The sequence below is a fragment of the Pristiophorus japonicus genome, chromosome 1 (genome assembly GCF_044704955.1).
Source record: "Pristiophorus japonicus isolate sPriJap1 chromosome 1, sPriJap1.hap1, whole genome shotgun sequence".
Taxonomy (NCBI): Eukaryota; Metazoa; Chordata; class Chondrichthyes; family Pristiophoridae; genus Pristiophorus; species Pristiophorus japonicus.
Window position 1 is genome coordinate 397,705,045 of NC_091977.1, and position 25,984 is coordinate 397,731,028.

At 43.5% G+C, this 25,984-nt stretch overlaps 1 protein-coding gene across 1 annotated transcript in view; it reads left to right on the top strand.

Moving 5' to 3' along the window:
• Positions 1-377: 377 nt before the first annotated feature.
• Positions 378-25,984, top strand: part of cops5 (COP9 signalosome subunit 5) — a 45,458-nt gene continuing 19,851 nt past the window's right edge. Inside the window, exons 1-5 of the mRNA XM_070875357.1 lie at positions 378-670; positions 9,916-10,150; positions 19,572-19,700; positions 22,381-22,446; positions 25,852-25,937. Of these exons, the coding sequence (XP_070731458.1) occupies positions 528-670; positions 9,916-10,150; positions 19,572-19,700; positions 22,381-22,446; positions 25,852-25,937 (659 nt within the window). The 5' untranslated portion in view covers positions 378-527. The remainder of the gene's footprint in view (positions 671-9,915; positions 10,151-19,571; positions 19,701-22,380; positions 22,447-25,851; positions 25,938-25,984) is intronic.

A 25,984-nucleotide genomic window follows, 5' to 3' on the forward strand; every position in this document is an offset into this window, starting at 1 on the left:
GAAACTTAATAAATTCGAGTATTTTTCCATAACTTATTTGTGTTCTTTATTGTGTAAATTAATGGCCACAGCCACATTTCTTCTTGTTGAGCAATGGACTCCGGCTGTCGCCTCTGACCTACCCGATTACTCCACTCGCTTCCTCTGGAGGGCACCGTCACTCCCTGAGCTGAATCGTTCACGGCTCCAGATGCCTCACAATGAGACTATTCCATTATATTCCGTCGTGTTAACTTAAATAAACACAAATAAAAGAGTACACAGTATTTTGAGAATCTATTATTAATGTGAGTTATAATTTACCTAGATTGATATGGTCAGTGCTTGCTTATATTTTGTGTGAATGATTTCTCCCCCCCCCCCGCCGCCCGGGTGGAGTGGACGGTGCCGGCCTACTGTCCGCCCGTTGGACTTGGGCTGATTTTGACGGCTGTGCCGTGCGCTCGCATTGTTTGACTTTAATATTAACACAGGTGAGGAAGTGGGCAGCAGCCGGCGCGCTGTCGGGTGAAGGTAATTGGGAAAAGATGGCTGGTGCGAGTGGTAACGTCGCCCAGAAGACCTGGGAGCTGGCGAACAACATGCAGGAAGTTCAGAGCATTGATGAAATCTACAAATACGACAAGAAGCAGCAGCAGGAGATCCTCGCGGCCAAACCCTGGACTAAAGAGTAAGTCGGAAAGTTTAAATCGTCGCGTTCACTCCTGGCAGGATGAGCATTTGAAGAGGAGCAGTTATCGAGAGCTTTAGTAGACCAGATCTTTGTTACATGATTATTAAAGTCATGAATACGGGGGTACAGTAGCATCGTGGTTATGTTTCTGGACTCGTAATCCAGAGGTCTGGACTAATGATCCTGAGACGTGAGTGTAAATCTCACCATGGCAACTGGGGAGTTTATAAATCGGAAATGTGGTCAGTAATCATAGGAATTTACATCACAGAGGGAGGCCTTGGACCCATCATCATCATCATAGGCAGTCCCTCGAAACGAGGATGACTTGCTTCCACACCAAAAAAGGATGAGTTCACAGGTGTTTCAATGAAGGACCTAATATTCCAGATCTCGAACTACATCCTGAAGGGTGGAAGATGCATGTGCGTGGATTTTTTTTAACGTGGGGTGGCTGTTGCACACCAGTCACCACACGGGCTTGACAGAGCTAGGTCTTGGTCCAGTGCTCTTGGATCCATTGTGTCTGTGCCGGCCGAAAAAGGGTTATCCAGCCCAATCCCTCTTGGTCCGTAGCTTGTAGGGGTTAAGGCACTTGAAGTGCAATCCAAATACTTTTAAAATGGGGTGAGGGTTTCTGTTTCTACCACCTTTTCAGACAGTGAGTTCCAGACCCCCACCACCCTCTGGATGAAAAAAAGTTATCCTCAACTCTCCTCCAATTCTTCTACCAATTACTTTAAGCCAATGCCCCCCTAGTTATTGATCTTTCTGTTAAGGGAACTATCTGCTCTGTCTTGGCCCCTCATAATTTCATACACCTCAATCAAATCTCTCCTCAGCCTCCTCTGTGCCAAGAAAACAACCCCAACCTATCCAATCTTTCTTCATAGCTAAAATTCTCCAATCCTGACAACAGCCTCATAAATCTCATCTGTACCCTCTGGTGCAATCACATGTTTCCTGTAATGTGGTGACCAAACTGTATGCAGTACTCTAGCTGTGGCCTAATTAGTGTTTTATAAAGTTCAAGCATAACCTCCCTGCTCTTGTATGCTTTGGCTAATAAACAAAAGTATCCCATATGCCTTCTTAGCTACCTGTCCTGCTACCTTCAGGAATCTGTGGACATGCATTCCAAGGTCCCTCTGTTCCTCTACATTTCTCAGTATTCTACCATTTATTGTGTATTCCCTTGCCTTGTTCACCCTCCCTAAATGCTTTACCTCACACTTCTCTGGATTGAATTCTATTTGCCACTTTTTTGGCCACCTGATCAGTCCATTGATATCTTCCTGCAGTCTACAGCTTTCTTCCTCAGTATCAACCACACAGCCAATTTGTGTATCCTCAGCAAACTTCTTAATAATTCCCCCTACATTGAAGTCTAAAGCATTGATGTATGCCATAAAAAGCAAGGGACACTGAGTCCTGTGGAACCCCACTGGAACCAGGTTTCCAGTCACAAAAACATATGTTGACCATTACCCTTTGCTTTCTGCCACTGAGCCAATTTTGGATCCAACTTGCCACTTTGCCTTGGGATCCCATAGGCTTTTACTTTTCTGATCAGCCTGCCTGTGTGACCTTTTAAAAAAAAAAAAGCCTTGCTAAAATCCATGTAGCCTACATCAAACACACTAACCTCATCAACCCTCCTTGTTACCACCTCAAAAAATTCAGTTAAGTTAGTCAGACATGGCCTTCCCTTAACAAATCCATACTGGCTGTCCTTGATTAATCGTTGCCTTTCTAAATTACGATTAATACTGTCCCTCAGAATTTTTTCCAATAATTTGCCCACTACCGAGGTTAGGCTGACTGGCCTGTAATTACTCAGTCTATCCCTTTCTCCCTTTTATAACAACGATCCAACATTAGCAATCCTCCAGCACCACACCTGTAGCCAGAGAGGATTGAAAAATAATGGTCAGAACCTCCGCTATTTCCTCCCTTACTTCTCTTAACCCTCCCCAACAGCACTAGCAAAACTCCACGTGAGGATATTGGTCTCGACCCAATTGAGGTGCAACCTATCTGGCTTGTACAGGACCCACCTCTATCAGAACTGGTCCCAATGCCTCAGGAATTTAAAGCCCTTCCCCCTGCACCATCTCTCCAACCACGCATTCATCTGCTCTATTCTCCTATTTCTGTACTCACTAGCGTGTGGCACCGGGAGTAATCCGGAGATTACTACCTTTTGAGGTCCTGCTTATTAATCTCTTTCCTAGCTCCCTAATCATAGAATCATAGCATGGTTACAGCACAGAAGGAGGTCATTCGGCCCTGTGGTGACCATGAAACTACAGGATTCTTGTCAAGTCTGGTTCACTGGGGAAGTGCTTTAGGGAAGGAAATCTGCCTGGTGTGGCCTATATGTGACTCCAGATCCACAGCAATATGGTTGACTCTTAACTTAGCAAGCCACTCAGTTATACCAAACCACTACAAAGAGGTATACTAAGAATAAAACCGGACGGACCATCCGGCATCGATCTCGGCACCGGATACAACAAAGTCAAACCCAGCCCAGTCGACCCTACAAAGTCCCCCTCGCTAACATCTGGGGACTTGTGACAATATTGAGAGCTGTACCAGACTAGTCAAGCAACAACCTGACATAGGTTATGATTCTGTGATTGTGACTTTCAGCCAATTACCCAGACTCCTCCATCACCTTCCCTGGTTATGTCCTGCCCCACCGGCAGAACAGACCCACGAGAGGTGGCAGCACAGTGTTTTCAGTCGGGAGAGAGTGGCCCTGTTCTATCTATGTTGTTGGTTCCTACATGGACCACAATAACGGAACCTCCCCCCTCCCCCCTCCTTCTCCAAGTTCTTCTCCAGCTGTGAGGAGATGTCCTTAACCCTGGCGCCGGCAGGGACTCCCAGTTGTGGCTGCAGAGAACAGTATCTAACCCCCTGGTTTTACTATCCCCTACCTCTAGCACACTCCTTTTCGCTTCTCCGACTTGAGTGGCATGTATCACAATGCTGAGGACCATTTGTTCTCATCCACACAGGTAGCAAGCAATGTTCCCCCTAATTTCACATTTGGATGCGCGGCCCCTTTAATGGCCCGTTCAAAGTTTTGCGCATGTGCGAATTTTCGCATTGGAAAAGCTGGTCCTGCGCAGCTTAGAAGGAAGGTTGGTAGCAAGTACCTCATATCTGTTGGACAATGGCAAAGGCTGAAGCTCTTCCACCACTGAATCTGCGGTCCCCTCACCTGCCTGAGTCAAAGTCACATCCTCTTGCCCCTGACCACTATCCAAATCTAAACACTACTTATCCTAAGGAGTGTGACTGCCTCCTGGGTCTAAATGTCCAGGTATCTGCGACACACCTCCTGCACTACCATCTCTATCGAACCTTGTTTTATTTACTTAACGAATTAAAGTTTTATGTAATTAATTCACTTATATGTTTTAGTTTTTTAAACAGCATTAGTTTAAATTATTAATTTAATAAAGTATTAGTTATAGGTTTATAGTTTTAAATACTTAGGGCCCAAGTTTCCACACGATAAAAAATGGGTGCCCTTCCGAGCTGGGCGCCCGTTTTTCGCGCCTAAAACAGCGCCGGAAAAAAAACTCTCGATTCTGGAGCGTTCTGCAGCTCCTTGTCTGTTTGGCGCGGAGCCTACACTCGCGCCAATTTTGTAAGTGGGAGGGGGCGGGTACTATTTAAATTAGTTTTTATCCTGCCGGTAACGCTGCGCGTGTGCGTTGGAGCGTTCGCGCACGCGCAGTGTGAAGGAAACATTGGCACTCGGTCATTTTTTATAGTTCTTTGTAGCTGTTTAGTTTTTGAACATTTTTTAATAAAAGCACATTGCCATCAGCACTGAGAAGGCTGCAGGAAGCCTCAGAAAGTTGAGGCAGCCGTTTCCCTACGACCTCCCCCTTTTGCCGTCGGGAAATGGCTCCTCAATTTCTGAGGCTTCCTGCAGCCTTCTGTCTCCTTCCCTCCCTCCCTCCCTCCTGCCGTCTGGAACGGCTTCCTTCTCCCCCCGCTGCGTTTGGTCGGTCGGGCCTGCACTCCCTCCCCCTCCCCTGGCTCGCCCGCCCGGAATGGCTCTCCTCCCCCCCCCCTGTGTTCGGTCGCTCGCCCGCCGTCTGGAACGGCTTTCCCCCCCCTGCGTTCGGTCGGTCAGTTGGGTCCCTCCCCGCCGTCTGGAACGGCTTCCTCCCCGCCGTCTGGAACGGCTTTCTCCCCTGCGTTCGGTCGGTTGGTTCCCTCCCGCTCGCCATCTGGAACGGCTTCCTCCCCCCCCCCCCCCCCCCCCGCATTCGGTCGGCGGTCGGTTCCCTCCCGCCATCTGGAACGGCTCTCTTCCCCCCCCCCCCCCCCCCCCCCCGCGTTCGGTCGGTTCCCTCCCGCCCGCCCGCCGTCTGGAACGGCTTCCTCCCCCCGCATGCGGTCGGTTCCCTCCCTCCCGCCGTCTGGAACGGCTTCCTCTCCGCCCCCCCCCCCCCGCGTTCGGTCGGCGGTCAGTTCCCTCCCTCCCGCCCGCCGTCTGGAACGGCTTCCTCCCCCCGCATGCGGTCGGTTCCCTCCCGCCCGCACCCCCCCCCCCCCCCCGGCGTGCGGTCGGTTCCCTCCCCCCCGCCGTCTGGAACGGCTTCCTCTCCGCCCCCCCCCCCCCCCCCCCCCCCGCGTTCGGTCGGCGGTCAGTTCCCTCCCTCCCGCCCGCCGTCTGGAACGGCCTCCTTCCCCCCCCCCGGCGTGCGGTCGGTTCCCTCCCTCCCGCCGTCTGGAACGGCTTCCTCTCCGCCCCCCCCCCCCCCCCCCCCCGCGTTCGGTCGGCAGTCGGTTCCCTCCCTCCCTCCGTCTGGAACGGCTTCCTCCTCCCCCCCCCCCGCGTTCGGTCAGTCGGTCCCTGGTCGTCTGGAACGGCTTCCTTCCCCCCCCCCCCACCCCCCGCGTTCGGGAACGGCTGCCTCGTTTTGTGAGGCTGACTGCAGCATTCTCCCTGGCTGAAGCACTTTCACACAGGTAGGAAGATGGTTTATTTAATCTTTTCTTTGCTTATAAATTTTTATTCAGGTTGGATTTATTTGTATAATATTTGTATAAGTATAAATAAGGATTTATTGTTGAATTTAATGACTTCCCTTCCCACCCACCCCACCACCTCGTTCTGGATGCCTAATTTGTAACCTGCGCCTGATTATTTAATGTGTAGAACAGGTTTTTTCAGTTCTACAAAAATCTTCACTTGCTCCATTCTAAGTTAGTTTGGAGTACGTTTTCACTGTGGAAACTTTCAAATCAGGCGTCAGTGGCTGGACACGCCCCCTTTTGAAGAAAAAATTCTGTTCCAAAGTAGAACTGTTCTACCTGACTAGAACTGCAGAAAAAAAAATGTGGAGAATTGCGATTTCTAAGATAGTCCGTTCTCCATCAGTTGCTCCTAAAAATCAGGCGCAAATCATGTGGAAACTTGGGCCCTTATTGTCTCAAGCTTATGCAAACCACTAAAAGTGTTAAAAGGCAAAAAGTAGCACCTCCTTCCGCCCCCCACCCCCCCAGCCCTTTGCATCAAATTCCCACTCTCCAATTTCTCAACTTCCCACTCAGTTTACGATGCACTCAGTTAATGTTGTGATTTGTGGTTACGCTCTGTACCTGTTTAAAACTTTTCCACAATGTGCGAAAGAACGTAGAAGGTAGAAACCCAACGAGAAAATAGGTTTGCCTTTTAGTAACTTACTGATGGTTAAACATGAAAATTTACATATTTGTATGGGAAAGATCTATGAGGGGTGTCATCATCATCATAGGCAGTCCCTTGAAATTGAGGAAGACTTGCTTCCACTCTAAAAGTGAGTTCTCAGGTGACTGCAGTCCAATGCGGCAATTACAGTCTTAGTCACAGGTGGGGCAGACAGTGGTTGAAGAAAAGGGTGGGTGTTTTATATGGTTTGCCGCACGCTCTTTCCGCTGTCTGCGCTTGATTACTGCATGCTCTCGGCGACGAGACCCGAGGTGCTCAGCGCCCCCCGGATGCACTTCCTTCATTTTGAGCGGTCTGGGGCCAGGGATTCCCAGGTGTCGGTGGGGATGTTGCATTTTATCAAGGAGGCTTTGAGGGTGTCCTTGAAACGTTTCCTCTGCCCACTTGGGGCTCGCTTGCCGTGTAGGAGTTCTGAGTAGTGCGCTTGCTTAGGGAGTCTCGTGTCGGGCATGCGGACGATGTGGCCGGCCCGCCCGCCGACGCCGACACTCCGAGGACAAACTCCAAGCCATCGTCAACACCTTCACTCAAGCGTATGAAAGCATAGGCCTTACACTAAACATCTGTAAGGCCAACATCCCCAGCATTGAAGCACTGACCACACTTGATCAGCTCCGCTGGGCAGGCCACATAGTTCGCATGCCAGACACAAGACTCCCAAGCAAGCGCTCTTCTCAGAACTCTTTCACGGCAAATGAGCCAAAGGTGGGCAGCGGAAATGTTGCAAGGACACCCTCAAAACCTCCCTGATAAAGTGCAACATCCCCTGGGAGTCCCTGGCCAAAGACCGCCCTAAGTGGAGGAAGTGCATCCGGGAGGGCGCTGAGTTCCTCGAGTCTTGTCAACGAGAGCGTGCAGAAATCAAGCGCAGGCTGCGGAAAGAGCGTGCCGCAAACCAGTCTCACCCACCCCTTTCCTCAACGACTATCTGTCCCACCTGTGACAGAGACTGTGGTTCTCATATTGGACTGTACAGCCACCTAAGGACTCATGTTAAAAGTGGAAGCAAATCTTCCTCTATTCCGAGGGACTGCCTATGAGTAAGACCAAGGTCCTTCACCAACCTGACCCCGCCACAAAGCACTGCCCCCCCATCTGCCAGTCATCAAAATCCACGGTGCCGTGGACAACGTGGACCATTTTCCATACCTCCGGAGCCTAGTATCAGCAAGGGCAGACATCGATGACGAGGTCCAACACCGCCTCCAGTGTGCCAGTGCAGCCTTCGGTCGCCTGAGGAAGAGAGTGTTCGAAGATCAGGACCTCAAATCTGGCCTACAGAGCTGTAGTGATATCCGCCCTCCTATATGGCTCAGAGACGTGGACAATATACAGTAGACACCTCAAATTGCTGGAGAAATACCACCAACGCAGCCTCCGCAAGATCCTGGAAATCCCCTGGGAGGATAGACTCACCGACGTCTCTCGATCGAGTGTTCTCGATCAGGCCAACCTAGCATCGAAGCATTGACCACATTCGACTAGCTCCGTTGGGCGGATCACATCGTCCGCATGCCCGACACAAGACTCCGAAAGCAAGCACTCTACTTGGTACTCCTGAACAGCAAGCGATCCCCAGGTGGGCAGAGGAAATATTTCAAGGACACCCTCAAAGCCTCCTTGATAAAGTGCAACATCCCCACCGATACCTGGGAATCCCTGGCCAAAGACCGCCCTAAGTGGAGGAAGAGCATCCGGGAGGGCGCTGAGCACCTCGAGTCTCGTCGCCGAGAGCATGCAGAAAACAAGCGCAGACAGTGGAAGGAGCGTGCGGCAAACCAGACTCCCCACCCACCCTTTCCTTCAACGACTGTCTGTCCCACCTGTGACAGAGACTGTAATTCGCGTATTCGACTGTACATTCACCTGAGAACTCACTTTGAGTGGAAGCAATTTCGAGGGACTACCTATGATGATGATGATAAAATATAAGGAGAACACCCCTGCTCCTCTTCGAAGAATGCTGTGGGATCATTTACGTCCACTTGAGAGGTCAGACGGGCATCAGTTTAACGTCTCATCTGAAAGACAGCATCTCCAACAGTGTGGCACCCCCTCAGTACTGCACTGAAGTGTCTGCTTGGATTACGTGCTCAAGTATTTGGAGTGGATCTTGAATCTACAACCTTCTGACTGAGTTAGCAAGAGTGCTACCACTGAGCCACAGCTGAGACATCTGAATTCCTAATTATCCACTGTTGGTTAACATATTGGACAACATTATTGTAGGCTCATGCCCTCGTATGGACTTGAGCACAGAATTTCAGCTGATACTTCAGTGCCATAGAGAGTGCTGCATTTTTAGAGTTGGTGTCTTTTGGATGAGCAGTTAACTGCTACGCTGTCTGTTGCTTGGATGGATGTAAAAGATCAAACACAACTATGAAAGAGGAGCAGTGAGTTCTCCTAATTTGTAGTTAATATTCTTCCCGCAACCAGAACCACCAAAAACAGACTAGCTCGCCGATATTTGCTATTTGTGGGACCTTGCTGCCTGCAAATTGGTTGCCACGTTTACCTACATAATGAGTGGATGCAGTTTGTCATTTCCACTCTGGTGTTTAACTTTCATTTTGGCATTGATCTTTATAGACTTAATACACTTCGTGATATTGATAACATAAGAACATAAGAAATAGGAATAGGAGTAGGCCATACGGCCCCTCGAGCCTGCTCCGCCATTCAATAAAATCATGGCTGATCTGATCAGGGACTCAGCTCCACCTCCCTGCCCGCTCCCCTTATCGTTTAAGAAACTGTCTCTTTCTGTCTTAAATTTATTCAGTGTCCCAGCTTCCACAGCTCTCTGAGGCAGCGAATTCCACAGATTTACAACCCTCTGAGAGAAGAAATTTCTCCTCATCTCAGTTTTAAATGGGCAGCCCCTTATTCTAAGATCATGCCCTCTAGTTCTAATCTCTCCCATCAGTGGAAACATCCTCTCTGCATCCACCTTGTCAAGCTCCCTCATAATCTTATACGTTTTGATAAGATCACCTCTCATTCTTCTGAATTCCCATGAGTAGAGGCCCAACCTCCTCAACCTTTCCTCATAAGTCAACCCCCTCATTTCCAGAATCAACCTAGTGAACCTTCTCTGAACTGCCTCCAAAGCAAGTATATCCTTTCGTAAATATGGAAACCAAAACTGCATGCAGTATTCCAGGTGTGGCCGCACCAATACCTTGTATAGCTGTAGCAAGACTTCTCTGCTTTTATACTCCATCCCCTTTGCAGTAAAGGCCAAGATTCCATTGGCCTTCCTGATCACTTGCTGTAGCTGCATACTATTCTTTTGTGTATATATAACCTTTGTATATATTTGTGTGATCCAAAATACAGTGGTTATTTTATATTCGTAGACATTTGCATTTTTGTAACTAATACTAAGCAGTGTTTTGTAAAATTTTAGTGAGAAATGTAGGAAATGTATTTGTGTATTCATGTCAGCAAAATGAACACTGCCTTTTTCTAATTATTGTAATTTTATTTCTTACAGTCATCATTACTTCAAGTATTGTAAAATCTCAGCTCTTGCTCTTTTGAAGATGGTGATGCATGCTAGGTCAGGTGGAAATCTGGAAGTGATGGGCTTAATGCTCGGTAAAGTTGATGGAGAAACAATGATCATAATGGACAGTTTTGCTCTCCCAGTGGAAGGGACAGAGACAAGAGTCAATGCTCAAGCTGCTGCTTATGAATATATGGCTGCTTACATAGAGAATGCTAAACAGGTATGGTTAAAATAATTTTACAGATTTTTTTCATTTTTTGAAATTTCTGCAGTTTAAAAAAAAAAGGTACTGTTACTCATATGGTAAATTTCTGATTTGTAATTGCAGTTTAAAGCTTTACTAGTACATTGCTAATGTATACAACTTTTATTTCCAGGTCTTTGTAAACTACTTTTTATAAATCATATCTGTCTATATTTTAATATAAATCTTACATCTATCTGCACAACTTTATTGTCATATCTTTGTCACAATATTTGTCAACTTTTTCCCATTCTAAATTCTTCTGTCCACATTTCCTTTGTCTATATTTATAATGGGATGTGCCTATGTTTTTATTCATTCACAGGATGTGGGTGTTACCGGCAAGGCCAGCATTTATTGCCCATCCCTAATTGCCCTTGAGAAGGTGGTGGTTAGACGCCTTTCTGAACCGCTGTAGTCCGTATGGTGGAGGTACACTCTCAGTGCTGTTAGGGAGGGAGTTCCAGGAATTTTACCGAGTGATGATGAAGAAACGGCGATTATATTTCCAAGTCAAGATGGTGTGTGACTTGGAAGGGAACTTGCAGGTGATGATGTTCTCATGCGATTGCCGCCCTTGTCCTTCTAGGTGGTAGAGCTCGTGGGTTTGGGAGATGCTGTCGAAGAAGCCTTGGCAAGTTGCACAGTGTGCCAATGGTTGAGGAAATTAATGTTTAAAGTAGTGGATGGGGTGCCAATCAAGCGGGCTGCTTTGTCCTGGATGGTGTCAAGCTTCTTGAGTGTTGTTGGAGCTGCACACATCCAGGCAAGTGGAGAGTATTCCATCACACTCTTGAATTGTGCCTTGTAGATAGTGGAAAGGCTTTGGGGAGTCAGGAGGTGAGACACAATGCAGAATACCCAGCCTCTGACCTGCTTTTGTAGCCATGGTATATATGTGGCTGGTCCAGTTAAGTTACTGGTCAATGGTGACTCCAGGATGTTGATGGTGGGGATTATGTAAATGCATCACTCTGCCCAATCTGGCCACAAATCACTGTCAATGCTTGGGGATAAAAATCTGCACTTATTCCTTTGCAACTAAAATTTCTATTGCCAAAGTAAGGGGTTAAACAAAACAAAACAGAAAATTCACATTAGCATGATTACATTTAGCCATTGACTTATCTTTAAACATAATTGAAATATTTACTTGTAGGTCTCTGCCTTTCCCAAAGGTCTGCACATGGACTTGATATTTTTACCCAGAGCTGTGACTCTGGGTTCAACTTGGATTGTGCAGTCCGAACATGTGCAGTGTGTATTATTTCTCAGGATTCATCAGTATCAGTCAGCTGTATGGAAGAAATATTTTTCTTAAGCTTCACTACCCTGTAGCTGTTCTTCAAATTATTTTGGAAAATTTACAAAACAAATTTCAAAAGCTTAATTGAGGTAACACTTAGTTTTTTTTAAAGAGGTACGAGTATGAGGTTTACATTGGCAGATGGGTGAGGTAGGGCTGGAGGTGGACAGTCTTTGTGATGGAGGGTATATGTGGGTTAGAAGCTTAGCTCAGGGTCAAATAGAACGATTGATTTAGCCTGTGACCGTGGTCATGAGGTTGATTTATTGATGAGGTTATGGAGTTTATGGTAAGTCTGAAGACACTGGTTTCAATGTTGCCAATATTTAGTTGGAGGAAATTGCAACTCATCCAAAACTGGATGCAAGATGAGCAACATCCTGGGGTCACCAGTGACCAGAAACTTAACTGGACTAGCCACCTAAATACTGTGGCTACAAGAGCAGGTCAGAGACTGGGTATTCTGCGACTAGTGACTCGCCTTCTGACTCCCCAAAGCTTTTCCACCATCTACAAGGTACAAGTCAGGAGTGTGATGGAATAGTCTCTACTTGTTGAACTGCACTCACCCAGGCAACACTCAAGAAACTCGACACCAACCAGGACAAAGCAGCTCGCTTGATTGGCACTCCATCCACCACCTTAAATATTCACTCCCTTCACCATCGGCGTATCATGGCTGCAGTATGTACCATCTACAAGATGCACTGCAGCAACTTGCCAAGGCTTCTTAGTCAGCACCTCCCAAACCCGTGACCTAGTTTCAATAATAAGAGCATGAGAGTAAACTTGCAAGGAACATAAAAACCGACTGCAAAAGTTTCTATAAGTACGTAAAAAGAAAAAGATTAGTGAAGACAAATGTAGGTCCTTTACAGACAGAAATGGGAGAATTTGTAATGGGGAACAAGGAAATGGCAGAACAATTAAATAAATACTTTGGTTCTGTCTTCACGGAAGAGGACACAAATAACTTCCTAGAAATGCTAGGGTACCAAGGGTCTAGTGAGCAAGAGGAATTAAAGGAAATGATAATTAGTAAGAAAATCGTGCTGGAGAAACTAATGGGACAGAAGGCAGATAAACCCCCAGAGCCTGATGATCTGCATCCCAGAGTACTAACAGAGGTAGCCATGGAAATAGTAGCTGCATTGGTTGTCATCTTCCAAAACTCTATAGATTATGGAACAGTTCCTGCAGATTGGAGCATGGCAACTGTAACCCCACTAAGGAGGGAGAGAGAAAACGGAACTACAGACCGACCGGTTAGCCTGACATCAGTAGTAGGGAAAATGCTGGCGTCTGTTATAAAGAATGTGATAACGGCACATTTAGATAATATCAATGGGATTAAACAAAGTCAACATGGATTTATGAAAGGAAAATAATGTTTGACAAACCTACTGGAGTTTTTTGAGGATGTAACTGATAGAATAGATAAGGGAGAACCAGTGGATATAGTGTATTTGGATTTTCAGAAAGCCTTTGATAAAGTCCACATAAGAGGTTAGTGTTTAAAATTAAAGCACATAGGATTGGGGGTAATGTATTGGCCTGGATTGAAAATTGGTTAACTGACAAGAAATAGAGAGTAGGAAAAACCAAGTCTTTTTCGGGGTGGCTGGCAGTGACTAGTGGGGTACCACAGGGATCAGTGCTTGGGCCCCAGCTATTCACAATATATATAAATGATTTGGATGAGGGAACCAAATGTAATATTTCCAAGTTTGCTGATGACACAAAACTAGATGGGGTTGTGAGGAGGATGCAAAGACGCTGCAAGGCGATTTAGATAGGTTGAGTGAGTGGGCAAACATACGGCAGATGCAGTATAACGTGGATAAATGTGAAGTTATCCACTTTGGTAGGAAAAACATTCGGACAAAATATTATTTAAATGGTGATGGCTTGGGAAGTGTCGATATACAGAGAGGGACCTGGGTGTCCTTGTACACCAGTCATTGAAAGCAAACATGCAGGTGCAGCAAGCAGTTAGGAAGGCAAATGGTATGTTGGCCTTCATTGTAAAAGGATTTGAGTACAGGAGCAAGGATGCCTTACTACAGTTATACAGGGCCTTGGTGAGACCGCACCTGGAGTATTGTGTGCAGTTTTCGTCTCCTTACCTAAGAAAGGATATAAATGCCATAGAGGGAGTGCAGCGACGGTTCACCAGACTGATTCCTGGGATGGCAGGACTGTTGTATGAGGAGAGATTGGGTCGACTAGCCCTGTATTCACTAGAGTTTAGAAGAATGAGAGGGGATCTCATTGAAACTTACAAAATTCTGACTGGGTTGGATGGACTGGATGCAGGGAGGATATGTGGTAGGAAATTTAGGACCAAGATGAGGAGAAATTTTTTCACGGAGGGTGGTGAACCTGTGGAATTCTCTACCACAGAAGGCTGTGGAGGCCAAGTCACTGAATATATTTAAGAAGGAGATAGGTAGATTTCTAGAAACAAAAGGCATCAAAGGCATGGGGAAAAAGCAGGAATATGGTGTTGAGATAGAGGATCAGCCATGATATTGAATGGCGGTGCAGACTCAAAGGGCCGAATGGCCTACCACTGCTCCTATTTTCTATGTTTCTATGACCCCTACCACCTACAAGGACAAGGGCAGCAGGTGCATGAGAACACCACCACCTCCACCTTCCCCTCCAAGTCACACACCATCCTGACTTGGAAATATATTACCGTTCGTCATTGGGTCAAAATCCTGCAACTACCTCCCTAGCAGCACTGTGGGAGTACCTTCACCACAGGGACTGCAGCGGTTCATGAAGGCAGCTCACTACCACCTTCTCAAGGGCAATTAGGGATGGACAATAAATGCTGGCCTTGCCAGCGATGCCCACATCCCAGGAAAAAATAAAAAGTAGTCTGACAATACAGAGGCAGTGTAGGAGATAAGTATTGGGCAGCCGTATCAAGCTGGATAACGGAGCAGCAGAGACATTGGAGGAGGATGTTGTGGTCAACCACATGAGGTACAGAAAGGATGAGGAGGGATATTACACCACCGTCATAGTTAAGAGATTGTCATTCATGACTTTGGTTTGGGCCATTTTAATGCTGTGGGAGAGTTAGAAACCAGATTGGAGGGATTCAAACACTGACACGGATTTGGAGAGCCAACAACACACTCAGTGACTTTGGAGAGGAAAGGGAGGTTTAAAAAACATAGTTTGTAAGGACAAAAGGGTCAAGGAGTGGGCATGATGAAGCTGATTTTCAAAGGGTGGGATGGCGATGCATAAAGAGGAGGAGTCATTTACAATTTAAGCTGACATAGGGGACAAGAAAGATAGTTGGGTAGTCAGCAATTTAATGGCAATGGGGTTGGGTGAGTTGAAGGTGTGCCTCATCTGAGCTCTGAGAGGAGGGGAGGTAGGCGAGAAGGGCTAAAGTAGAGGGAGCCCTTGGGACAGAATTAGCATAAACAAGGAGAGAAGGGGGAAGCATTAATGGCAGGTGAACAGATGGTTTCTATCTTGATGACAAAGAATTCAATGAGCTCCTCGTATTTGTTAGAAGTAAGGGTGATGGGGGCAAGGAGATGGGTTTATAGTGGTGATTGGTAGTGAAGAGAAGCTGGATTTGCTCTTGTGGATTTGGGAAATTTTGGCAAAGGAGAATGAGGCTTGGTAGAATGTTATGGTAGTCCAGCTATATCTAAATGGATAGTTAAGTCAGCCATTGAACTTGAAGAATTGAAAATGGGAGTCTATGATGCACAAATCCCTTTCCTCCTCTCTATCAACACTTTTCAAAAGCCCTTTGATGAGGTAACACATAGTAGACTCATGACTAAGGTGGAGTCAGGGGCCAGGTAGCAGAATGGATAGTAAGCTGACTACAAAACAGAAAACCGAGGGGTTAAGAGCAAAAAGGTGGGAAATGGTGTTCCACAGGGATTGGTGCTGGGACCACTGTTATTCACAATTTACATTAACAATTTGGACTCGGGAATTGAAAGTACAATTTCTAAATTTGTGAACACCAAATTGGGGCGTGTAGTTAAAAGAAAGGAAGATTATGATAAAATACAAGAAGACATTAAAAAACTTGCAGAATGGGTGTTTAATTGGCAAATTAATTTCAATATAGATAAGTGTGAGGTGCTGCATTTTGGTAGGAAGAATAAGGAGGCCACATGCAGCTTGGATAATAGTTTAAATGGAGTAGAGGAGTAAAGGGATCTAGGGGTACAGATACACAAATCACTAAAAGTAGTGACTCAGGTTAATAAGGCCATTTAAAAAAAAAGTAAACCAAGCACTGGGGTTCATTTCTAGAGGGATAGAATTGAAAAGTAGGGAAGTTATGGTAAACTTGTATAGAACCTTGGTAGGTCACACTTTGAGTACTGTGCACAGTACTGATTGGAGAAGGTGCAAAGAACTGAGAGATTATACCTATCAGAAAAGATTGAACAAGATTAAAAAAAAAAGAAAAGGCTGTTCTGATCGAGGTCTCTCAAATGGTGAATGGATTCAATAGGGTAGATCTAGAGAAGTTGTTTCCACGTGCAGGGGATTTAAAATCTAGGGCCATAAATATAAGATCGTGACTAATAAATCCAAAGGAGGATTTATTGGATAGAGAAAGACTTCTTCACCCAGAGTGGTAAGAGTGTGGAACATGCTGCCACAAAGAGCAGTTGAGGCAAATAGCATCGATGCATTTCAGGGGAAGCTGGATAAGCATTTGAGGGAGAAACAAATAGAAAGTTTTGTTCATAGGGTTAGATGGGGATGTGAGGAGGCTCATGTGGAGGATAAAAGCCAGCATAGACCAGTAGAGACGAATGGCCTGTGCTGTATTGATATATAAATGCCATCTATTCCTGGGAATTTTTGTTCTGAGCCCTTTAACCATTTCTGACTTAATTCTCAGTTTATATTGAAATAATTAATTTTGCTTAGGTATTCTCTGTTTTATCTTCCTGAGTGAATAGTTGGAGGAAGTAATTATTCAGAATATTTACTGTATTGTGTTCCTCCGTTTCAAGCCTGTTTCCATCCTTTATGTTACTCGCCCCTTCTATGATTGCCCTCTTATTATTATCGTACATTCTCCACCACTTACAGTGGGCGGGTTGCTGGTAACGCGATTTACGCTCTATACGCAGTGGAAGGTAAAACTAAAAAGGTAAGTAACCAACATATTCTTTAAAAAAAAATCTCATTTAGCAACTGCCTCCTAATTGTTAGCAGTTGCATCCAGAATCTCATCACTAAGGTAATCCCATTTTAACGAGGTATGAAAAGCTGATTAAAAATGATTCAGTAAGATTGAATGCTTGTGGAAATTCCTTAATCAAGGTAAAGTTAGGCAGAACTATTGGTTTCTAGAATGGTTATCTAAGTATAGAATCGTGGAAATGTGATAGGTATACGTGACAGTCCAGCTTCACACATTTTTCCCCAGCCTTTCCAACACCTGGTGGTGATATTCCTGAGGTATTTGTCATACATATGATGTAAGAATAGATATTCATTTGTAATTAGCTAGATCTATTTGTACTTTAATACAGAATTTATTTTATTTTGTCTCAAACCAGAAACAAAAATGCTTTAGTAAGCCAGCAGGTGGTGCTGTTTAGTTTTGCTAACAGCTGATGTGCTAAAGTGACTTTATTTTAAGGCATATTTTGTCAACTTGTGAAGTCTCATTAGGACTATTTTTAAAAATCAATTACAAAGAATTATGATTAATAACATTATTTAGTTTTTCCTTGTCTATTTTGTGTGCTGTTAGAAGGTTACTGGTTTGAAGCAATTGCTGAACCTGACTATCAAAGTTTAGCGAATTCAAGTAGAGAAACAATCATAAATCCAGGAATAATTTGGCATCAGTTGTACATGCTTATTAAGCTTGATCACTCAATTAGACTCGATACCTGCTTCAAGCCTACTATCAACAGCATTTGCTGTTTAAAATATTGAAAAAGACAGAAATGGATTGAACAGAAGTATTTTGTGTCACAGTACAGTTGAGTTTGATTTTTTTTTTAAGTTAGTCAGCATCTGTGGAGAAAATTGATAAGTTCACGTTTCAGGTGTACACCCTTCATCAGTTCCGATTAAGGTCTACACCTGAAATATTAACGCAACTTTTCTCGCCGCTGATGCCGACGGACATTTAAGTGTTTCCAGCATTTTCTGTTTTTGTTCCAAATTTCTGGCATCTGCAGTTTTTTGGTTTTGAAAATTAGCTTCTCTACAAATCCTCACCAGTTTTACCACACTGTCATGAGGCATATTCGATTTACAACAAAACCTGTGGTGGAGGGTTCTTGTGGTTGAAGTATGCAATTTAAACTTATTTCTCTTTTCATATGTCTGTGGTTCTGTCTTCACGAAGGAAGACACAAATAATCTACTGGAAATACTAGGGGACCGAGGGTCTAGCGAGAAGGAGGAACTGAAGGAAATCCTTATTAGTCAAGAAATTCTGTTAGGGAAATTGATGGGATTGAAGGCTGATAAATCCCCAGGGCCTGATGTCTGCATCCCAGAGTACTTAAGGAAGTGGCCCTAGAAATAGTGGATGCATTGGTGATCATTTTCCAACAGTCTATCGACTCTGGATCAGTTCCAATGGACTGGAGGGTAGCTAATGTAACACTACTTTTTAAAAAAGAGGGAGAGAGAAAGCAAGTAATTATAGACCAGTTAGCCTGACATCAGTAGTGGGAAAAATGTTGGAATCAATTATTAACGATGAAATAGCAGCGCATTTGGAAAGCAGTGACCGGATCGGTCCAAGTCAGCATGGATTTATGAAAGGGAAATCATGCTTGACAAATCTTCTAGAATTTTTTGAGGATGTAACTAGCAGAGTGGACAAGGGAGAACCAGTGGATGTGGTGTATTTGGACTTTCAAAAGGCTTTTGACAAGGTCCCACACAAGAGATTGGTGTGCAAAGTTAAAGCACATGGTATTGGGGTTAATGTATTGAAGTGAATAGAGAACTGGTTGGCGGACAGGAAGCAGAGAGTCTGGATAAACGGGTCTCAGAATGGCAGGCAGTGACTAGTGGGGTGCCTCAGGACTCGGTGCTGGGACCACAGCTATTTACAATATACATCAATGATTTAGATGAAGGAATTGAGAGTAATAGCTCCAAGTTTGCAGATGGGTGGCGGTGTGAGCTGTGAGGAGGATGTTAAGAGGCTGCAGGGTGACTTGGACAGGTTAGGTGAGTGGGCAAATGCATGGCAGATGCAGTATAATGTGGATAAATTTGAGGTTATCCACGTTGGGGACAAAAACACGAAGGCAGAATATTATCTGAATGGTGGCAGATTAGGAAAAGAGGAGGTGCAACGAGTCGTGGGTGTGATGGTACATCAGTCATTGAAGGTTGGCATGTTCGAGCAGCAGGCGGTGAAGAAGGCAAATGGCATGTTGGCCTTCATAGCTAGGGGATTTGAGTATAGGAGCAGGGAGGTCTTACTGCAGTTGTGTAGGGCCTTGGCGAGGCCTCACCTGGAATATTGTGTTCAGTTTTGGTCTCCTAATCCGAGGAAAGACGTTCTTGCTATTGAGGGAGTGCAGTGAAGGTTCACCAGACTGATTCCCGGGATGGCAGGATCGACCTATGAGGAGAGACTGGATCGACTGGGCCTGTATTCACTGGAGTTTAGAAGAATGAGAGGGGATCTCATAGAAACATATAAAATTCTGACGGGACTGGACAGGTTAGATGCAGGAAGAATGTTCCCGATGTTGGTGGGGGGAGTCAAAAAACAGGGGTCACAGTCTAAGAATAAGGAGTAAGCCATTTAGGACCGAGATGAGGAGAAACTTTTTCACTGAAAGTTGTTAACCTGTGGAATTCTCTTCCGCAGAGAGTTGTTGATGCCAGCTCATTGGATATATTCAAGAAGGAGTTAGATATGGCCCTTACGGCTAAAGGAATCAAGGGGTGTGGAGAGAAAGCAGGAAAGGGTTACTGAGCTGAATGATCAGCCATGATCTTATTGAATGGTGGTGCAGACTTGAAGGGCCGAATGGCCTACTCCTGCACCTATTTTTCTATGTTTCTATGTTTAACTTTATTTTCCAATTATGCTAGGTTGGACGTCTTGAAAATGCCATTGGCTGGTATCACAGTCATCCAGGTTATGGATGCTGGCTTTCAGGAATAGATGTTAGTACTCAGATGTTGAATCAACAGTTCCAGGAACCATTTGTAGCAGTTGTGGTATGTACCCTATTATATTTGTATCTGATCTGATCTTAGTGGCCCAGAAATTGCAGTCGGAGGCTTCCCGCGGGTGGATGCCTCTGACCTAAAAAATTTCTACGCAAGTACCTGATGGTCCCGGAGGATCGTGAGATTCCATTGGGGAGGCCTTCTCTTCCCGCGCTGCGAAGCATGCTCCCGTCCTCCAGGTTCGAACGCAGAAGATGCAGTCACGTGTGACTGCTCAACCAATCAGGTAAAGTATGCTCAATTAATAGCAATGGGAACTCCATATCTATGAGTTCTCATTGCTATTAATTGAGAAAAAAAAACAAACACAATAACACCAAAATTAAAAACACACCTCACATAATTAAAATTAATTGAAATTAAAGTTAATAAATATTATAGAGAATTTTTTTTTTCCTGAGTTTAAAAAAAAAATTTAATTATGGTTTAAAATAAATTTAACGTAGTGGGCAGGATTTTTAAAAATAAAATGTGTTTTTTAAATTTAATTTTACTATATTTTTGTATGTTTTTAAACTCTTACGCCTGTAAAAGTCGGTAATGCGCCTGTTTTATCAGGCGCAAGAATTTTGAGGACATTTGCTGGGCAAGATATGGGCAAATCCCGCAATCTTGCCCTTGCAAATATCCTCGCTCCCGATATGCGGATGATCTGTCAAGTTCCAGCTTGACCGATTGGAAAAGCCAGTTTTCAGCGCATGCACATTGTGCGCTGAAAACCGGCTTTTGCGATGCCTTCCCGGGTCCGTACACACTCCGTATGGACCTGGGGAGGCCGGAATTTCCAGGCCAGTATATTCAAAATATTAAATCTGCATTGCCCTTCCTGTTAACTTTTATCATTATTATAAATTCCTATGTAAGCATTTATAATGGAATCTACCAATGTAAAACATGTCCTCGAAGATGTTGCAGTTTCCATTATAAATGTTCACATTGGATTTTCTTTTCAAAAGGTCCAAAATATATGATTTCAAAGTGAGGATGAATTGTACGTCACTCTCACTCTGTCTCCAGATTGACTCAGCTTTAATGACCATCTATAGTTCACATTCATCAGTTACAAAACTGTAACTAGATTTTGCATGTCCAGTTTAACTTATTCATTCAGCTTTGCATTATCCAAAATTTTATTTGTCTTTAACTATTTAAAATTGTAAAATTTACAGCGCAGATGGAGGTCTTTTAGTCCATTGCACCTGCGCCTGCTCTCAGAGCTATCTACCGAGTCACATCCCCTGTTCTTTCCCCTTCCCTTTAAATTTTCCTTTTTCAAATATATTATCTACTTTGTTTTTTTTTTCCCCTACACACTCCCTCCTGAATATTTTGTAACCAGGAATATTTAGTTCTCAGCCGCTGCCCTAACCTAAGCCATGTCTCTGTTACATTATACGGCACCAAAGCAATTTAAGCCTCTGGCTAACCAATTATATTCACAATACTTTGTGCATTTATGTATATAGAATTCAAACCTCTCTCTGCTAGTAGACCTCACTCATTTTAATTTCTTTTCCCTCTGTTGTGTTTTTCTTTTTCCTTGTCCTTTTTACTTTCTGCTTTCTCATTGTTTCCCCCTCACCCCCTCCCCTTCCCCCATCATATAAGTTGAACCTTTCTCCACAACACTATTTACTCTGGCAGTAAAGACACTGGTTCTACCCTATGCTCAGCTGAGTTTAATCCATCCAAGACAGTCCTGCCCAGATCTAATCCCAGTGACCCAGGAATCTCAAACACTCCCTCCTGCACTTAACCATACATTTAACTATCTTCTTTTATTGTTTCTATATGGACTAGCACACGGCACCAGGAATAATTCTGAGATTTCTACCCTTGATGTTTGACTCTCTTATTTACTTTAATTCTGTTTCTTCTTGAGCCATTGATTCCAACATGAACCACAGCTTATGGTTTTCCAATTCCTTCTCCAAAATCTTTTGCACCACTCTGTTATATTCCTCAGCCTGGCATCTGGGTGGGAGGCAACATATAATTTTGTGCCTGCAGTTAGAACTGTTTATTGCCTTGATAATGGAATCTCCAATTACTACTGAGTTTCTGCATTTCACTTCCACCTTCTTTGGAAATTGTGTTAAATAAACTCCCTTTAAATCTTCTAATCAAAAGAGGAACTGGGAAGTAAAGCAGACAAATATTGAATAGTTGAAACTCTACTTTTTTTTAATATATATTTTTAAGTTTCTTAAATACCCAAACTGCACAAGCATTCTCTTTTTCAGATAAAGACAGGAATTTCAGTATATCCTGCTGTAATTTTTTTGAAAATCTACCTTTGGTGGATTTTCAGGTAGCACGATAAAATTTGTCATGTTATGATCTACGTAAATCCTTGTATCTTGTATATAGTACATTATATTACCAAAATAGTTTTCAGTGTTTTATTTTTGAACTCTTTTCAATTCAATCTTTCAGAATTAGCATAACTGCATTTGTTTCAACTGTCAAAAAGCAACTTAATTTAATGAACATGCTGAAAGGTTTACAATGTACAGTGTATCAAAGATATCTTCACACATTAACTATTTATATGTGCATTGCACATTAACATTTTAGTTGTCTTTTTTTTAAAAAAAAAGGTCATTGTTGCTTTTTAATGCTATATTAAGAACCTATAAACAGTTGTTGATCAAACTTATTTTTTCAGATTGACCCTACGAGAACTATATCTGCTGGGAAAGTAAACCTTGGGGCTTTCAGGACATATCCAAAGGTAAATTTTACATCATCTCTTTCTGCTAATTTTCTCCCTTTGCTTCCTTTCCTCTGTTCCTGAATGCATAGGCTCCAACCAGTACCTTATGCATAAGAACATAAGAATTAGGAGCAGGAGTAGGCCATACAGCCCCTCGAACCTTCTCTATACGATCATGGCTGATCTTTGACCTCAAATCCACTTTTCCGCTCAATCCCCATATGATTCCCTTAGAGTCCAAAAATCTATCTATCTCAGCCTTGAATATACTCAACAATCAGCCTTGAATATACTCTACCCCTTTTGGGGTAGAGAATTCCAAAGATTCACAACCCTCTGAGTGAAGAAATTCCTTCTCGTCTCAGTCTTAAATGGCCAACCCCTTATCCTGAGACTATGCCCCCTAGTTCTAGACTCTCCAGATAGGGGAAACAATCTCAACATCTATACTGTCAATCCCCTCAGAATCTTGTGCGTTTCAATTAGATAATTTCTCATTCTTCTAAACTCCAGAGAGCATAGGCTCAGTCTCTCCTCTTAGCACAACCCCCTCATCCCAGGAATCAATTGAGTGAGCCTTTGTTGCACTGCCTCTAAGGCAAGTGTATCCGTCCTTAGATAAGGAGACCAAAACTGTACATACTCCAGTTGTGATCTCACCAAAGCCTGAACAATTGTACCAAGACTTCCTTGCTCTTGTACTCCAACCTGCTTGCAATAAAGACCAACATGCTATTTGCCTTCAGAACTATTTGCAGTATCTGCACGCTAACTGTCTGCCTTTCCTGTACTAGGGCACCTAATCTCTCTGAACACCAACATTTAATAGCTTCTCGCCATTTAAAAAATATTCTGTTTTCCTATTTCTACCAAAGTGAATATCCTCACATTTTCCCACATTATACTCCATCCGCCACCTCATTGCCCACTCACTTAGCCTGTCTATATCTCTTTGCAGGCTCTTTGTGTCCTCCTCACAGCTTACTTTCTCACCTAGCTTTGTATCGTCAGCAAACTTGGGTACAATACACTCGGTCCTTTCATCTAAGTAATTAATATAGATTGTAAATAGCTAAGGCTCAAGCACTGATTCTTGCGGAACCCCACTAGTGACAGCCCACCAACCTAAAAATGACCCGCTTATCTCTACTCTCTCTTTTCTGTCCGTTAACCAATTCTCTATCCATGTCCATACATTATCCACAACCCCATGAACCCTTACCTTGCACAACAACCTTTTATGTGGCACCTTATCGAATACCTTTTGGAAATCCAAATATACTACATCCACTGGTTCCCCTTTATCTCCCCTGCTAGTTACATCCTCAAAAAACTCTTAATAAATTTGTCAAACACAATTTCTCTTTCATAAAACCATGTTTACTGCTTAATCATATTATGATTTTCTAACTGCCCTGTTCCCACTTCCTTAATAATGGATTTCAGCATTTTCCCAATGACTGATGTCAGGCTAATTGGTCTATAGTTCCTTGTTTTCTCTCTCCCTCCTTTCTTGGAGAGTAAAGTTACACTTTCTACCTTCCAATCCGCTGGGACTGTTCTGGAATCTTGGGAATTTTGGAAGATCACAAACAATGCATCCACTATCTCGACAGCCACCTCTTTCTGAACCACAGGATGTAGGCCATCAGGTCCAGGGGATTTGTTGGCTTTTGGTCCCATTAATTTCTCGAGTACTTTTTCTCTACTGATATTAGTTCCTCACTGTAATTAGTCCCTTGGATCCCCACTATTTTTGGTATGGTTTTTTTGTGTCTTCTACTGTGAAAACAGATACAAAATATTTGTTTAAAGTCTCTGCCATTTCCTTGTTCCCCAATATTATTTCTCCTGTCTCAGCCTTTAAGGGGCCAACGCTTACTTTTGCTACTCTCTTCCTTTTTACATACTTGTAGAAGCTCTTGCAATCTGTTTTTATATTACTTGCTAGTTTACTCTCATTCTATTTTCTCCCTTTTTAATCAGCTTTTTGGTCATCCTTTGCAGGTTTCTAAAGCTCTCCCAAACCTCAGGCTTACTACTATTCTTCAACATTATAAGCCTCTTTTTTAATCTGATACTATTCTTAACATCTTTAGTTAGTTACAGATGGATCAGTTTTCCCGTGGATTTTTTATTTCTCAATGGAATGTATATTCGTTGAGAATTTTGTAATATTTCTTTCAATGTTTACCTACTGTCGTACCTTTTAATCTAATTTCCCAATCTACATTAGCCAACTTGCCCCTTGTACCTATGCAAATGGCTTTATTTAAGTTTAAGACTAGTTTCAGACTTAATAATATCACTCTCAAACTCGATGTGAAACTCTCTCAAATTCATTGTGAAATTCTCTCAAACTCAATGAAATTTGATTATGTTATGATCACTCTTCCACAGAGGATCCTTTACTTTGAGATTGCTAATTAACCCTGTCTCATAACACAAATTAAAATAGCTTGTTTTTGGTTGGTTCCATGACATATTGTTCTAGGGAACTGACACAAATGCATTCCATGAACTCGATCTGCAGACTACTGTTGCCAATTTGATTTGCCCGTATATATGAAGATTAAAGTCCCTTACGATTGTTGGAGTCCACAGAGCTGGAGGAGGTCACACAGAATTGGGAAGGGCGAGGCCATGGGATTTGACAACCAGGATGAGGATTTTAAAATTGAGGCATTGTTGGACCCGGGAGCACAAGGGTGATGGGTAAACAGGGCTTGGTGCGAGTTAAGATATAGGTAGCAGAGTTTTGGATGAGCTCTGTTTCTGAGGTTGGGAGATGGGTGGATGGCCATGAAAGTGTTGGAATAGTCGCGTACAGAAGTAACAAAGGCATGGATGGAACTGCCTTGGCATTCTCTCCTTTTTGGCTCTCCTGTGCTTCTCTTTAACTGGCAAAAAATATATATTTTTAGCAGTGACTGACTCCCATGTTAATTTCGCGGATTGGTACAATCTGTGTGTCTTAGACACAATGAAGAGATCTAGGGTGTAAGACAGACATCGGGAACTTCAGAGAAATGGAAAATGGAGAGAAGCGGCTGGGGAAGAGAGAAAGGGAGAAAGAATTGGGATGGACATGGTGCAACAGATCCAATGGCATAAACATAGTTACCAGAGACAAATCAGTTAAGCGAGATGTGGGAATCCGAGGTCAGAAAGATGGAATGAAAGATAAAAATCAGGGGGGCAGAGGACTCATCAGGAGCAACTTCTAAAAAAGATTTACTACTGTGTTAATTTTAATTGTAGTTGCTAGATTTTACTTAAATGAAACAGTAAATTTGTGTTAAATTTCTTATTTGTATAAAAAGATGGAAAAAACATTGATCAGAAAACAGATAAAACTGACACATTAAAACCACTTTCCGTTTAAAATATTTCAAAAATTCAATTGCATACTTTATTTTTTAGGGTTATAAACCACCTGATGAAGGTCCTTCAGAATACCAGACTATTCCACTTAATAAAATAGAGGATTTTGGAGTACACTGCAAACAGTAAGCAAACACAGTTTTTGTCACACGCCCTTCAATAATATATTAAC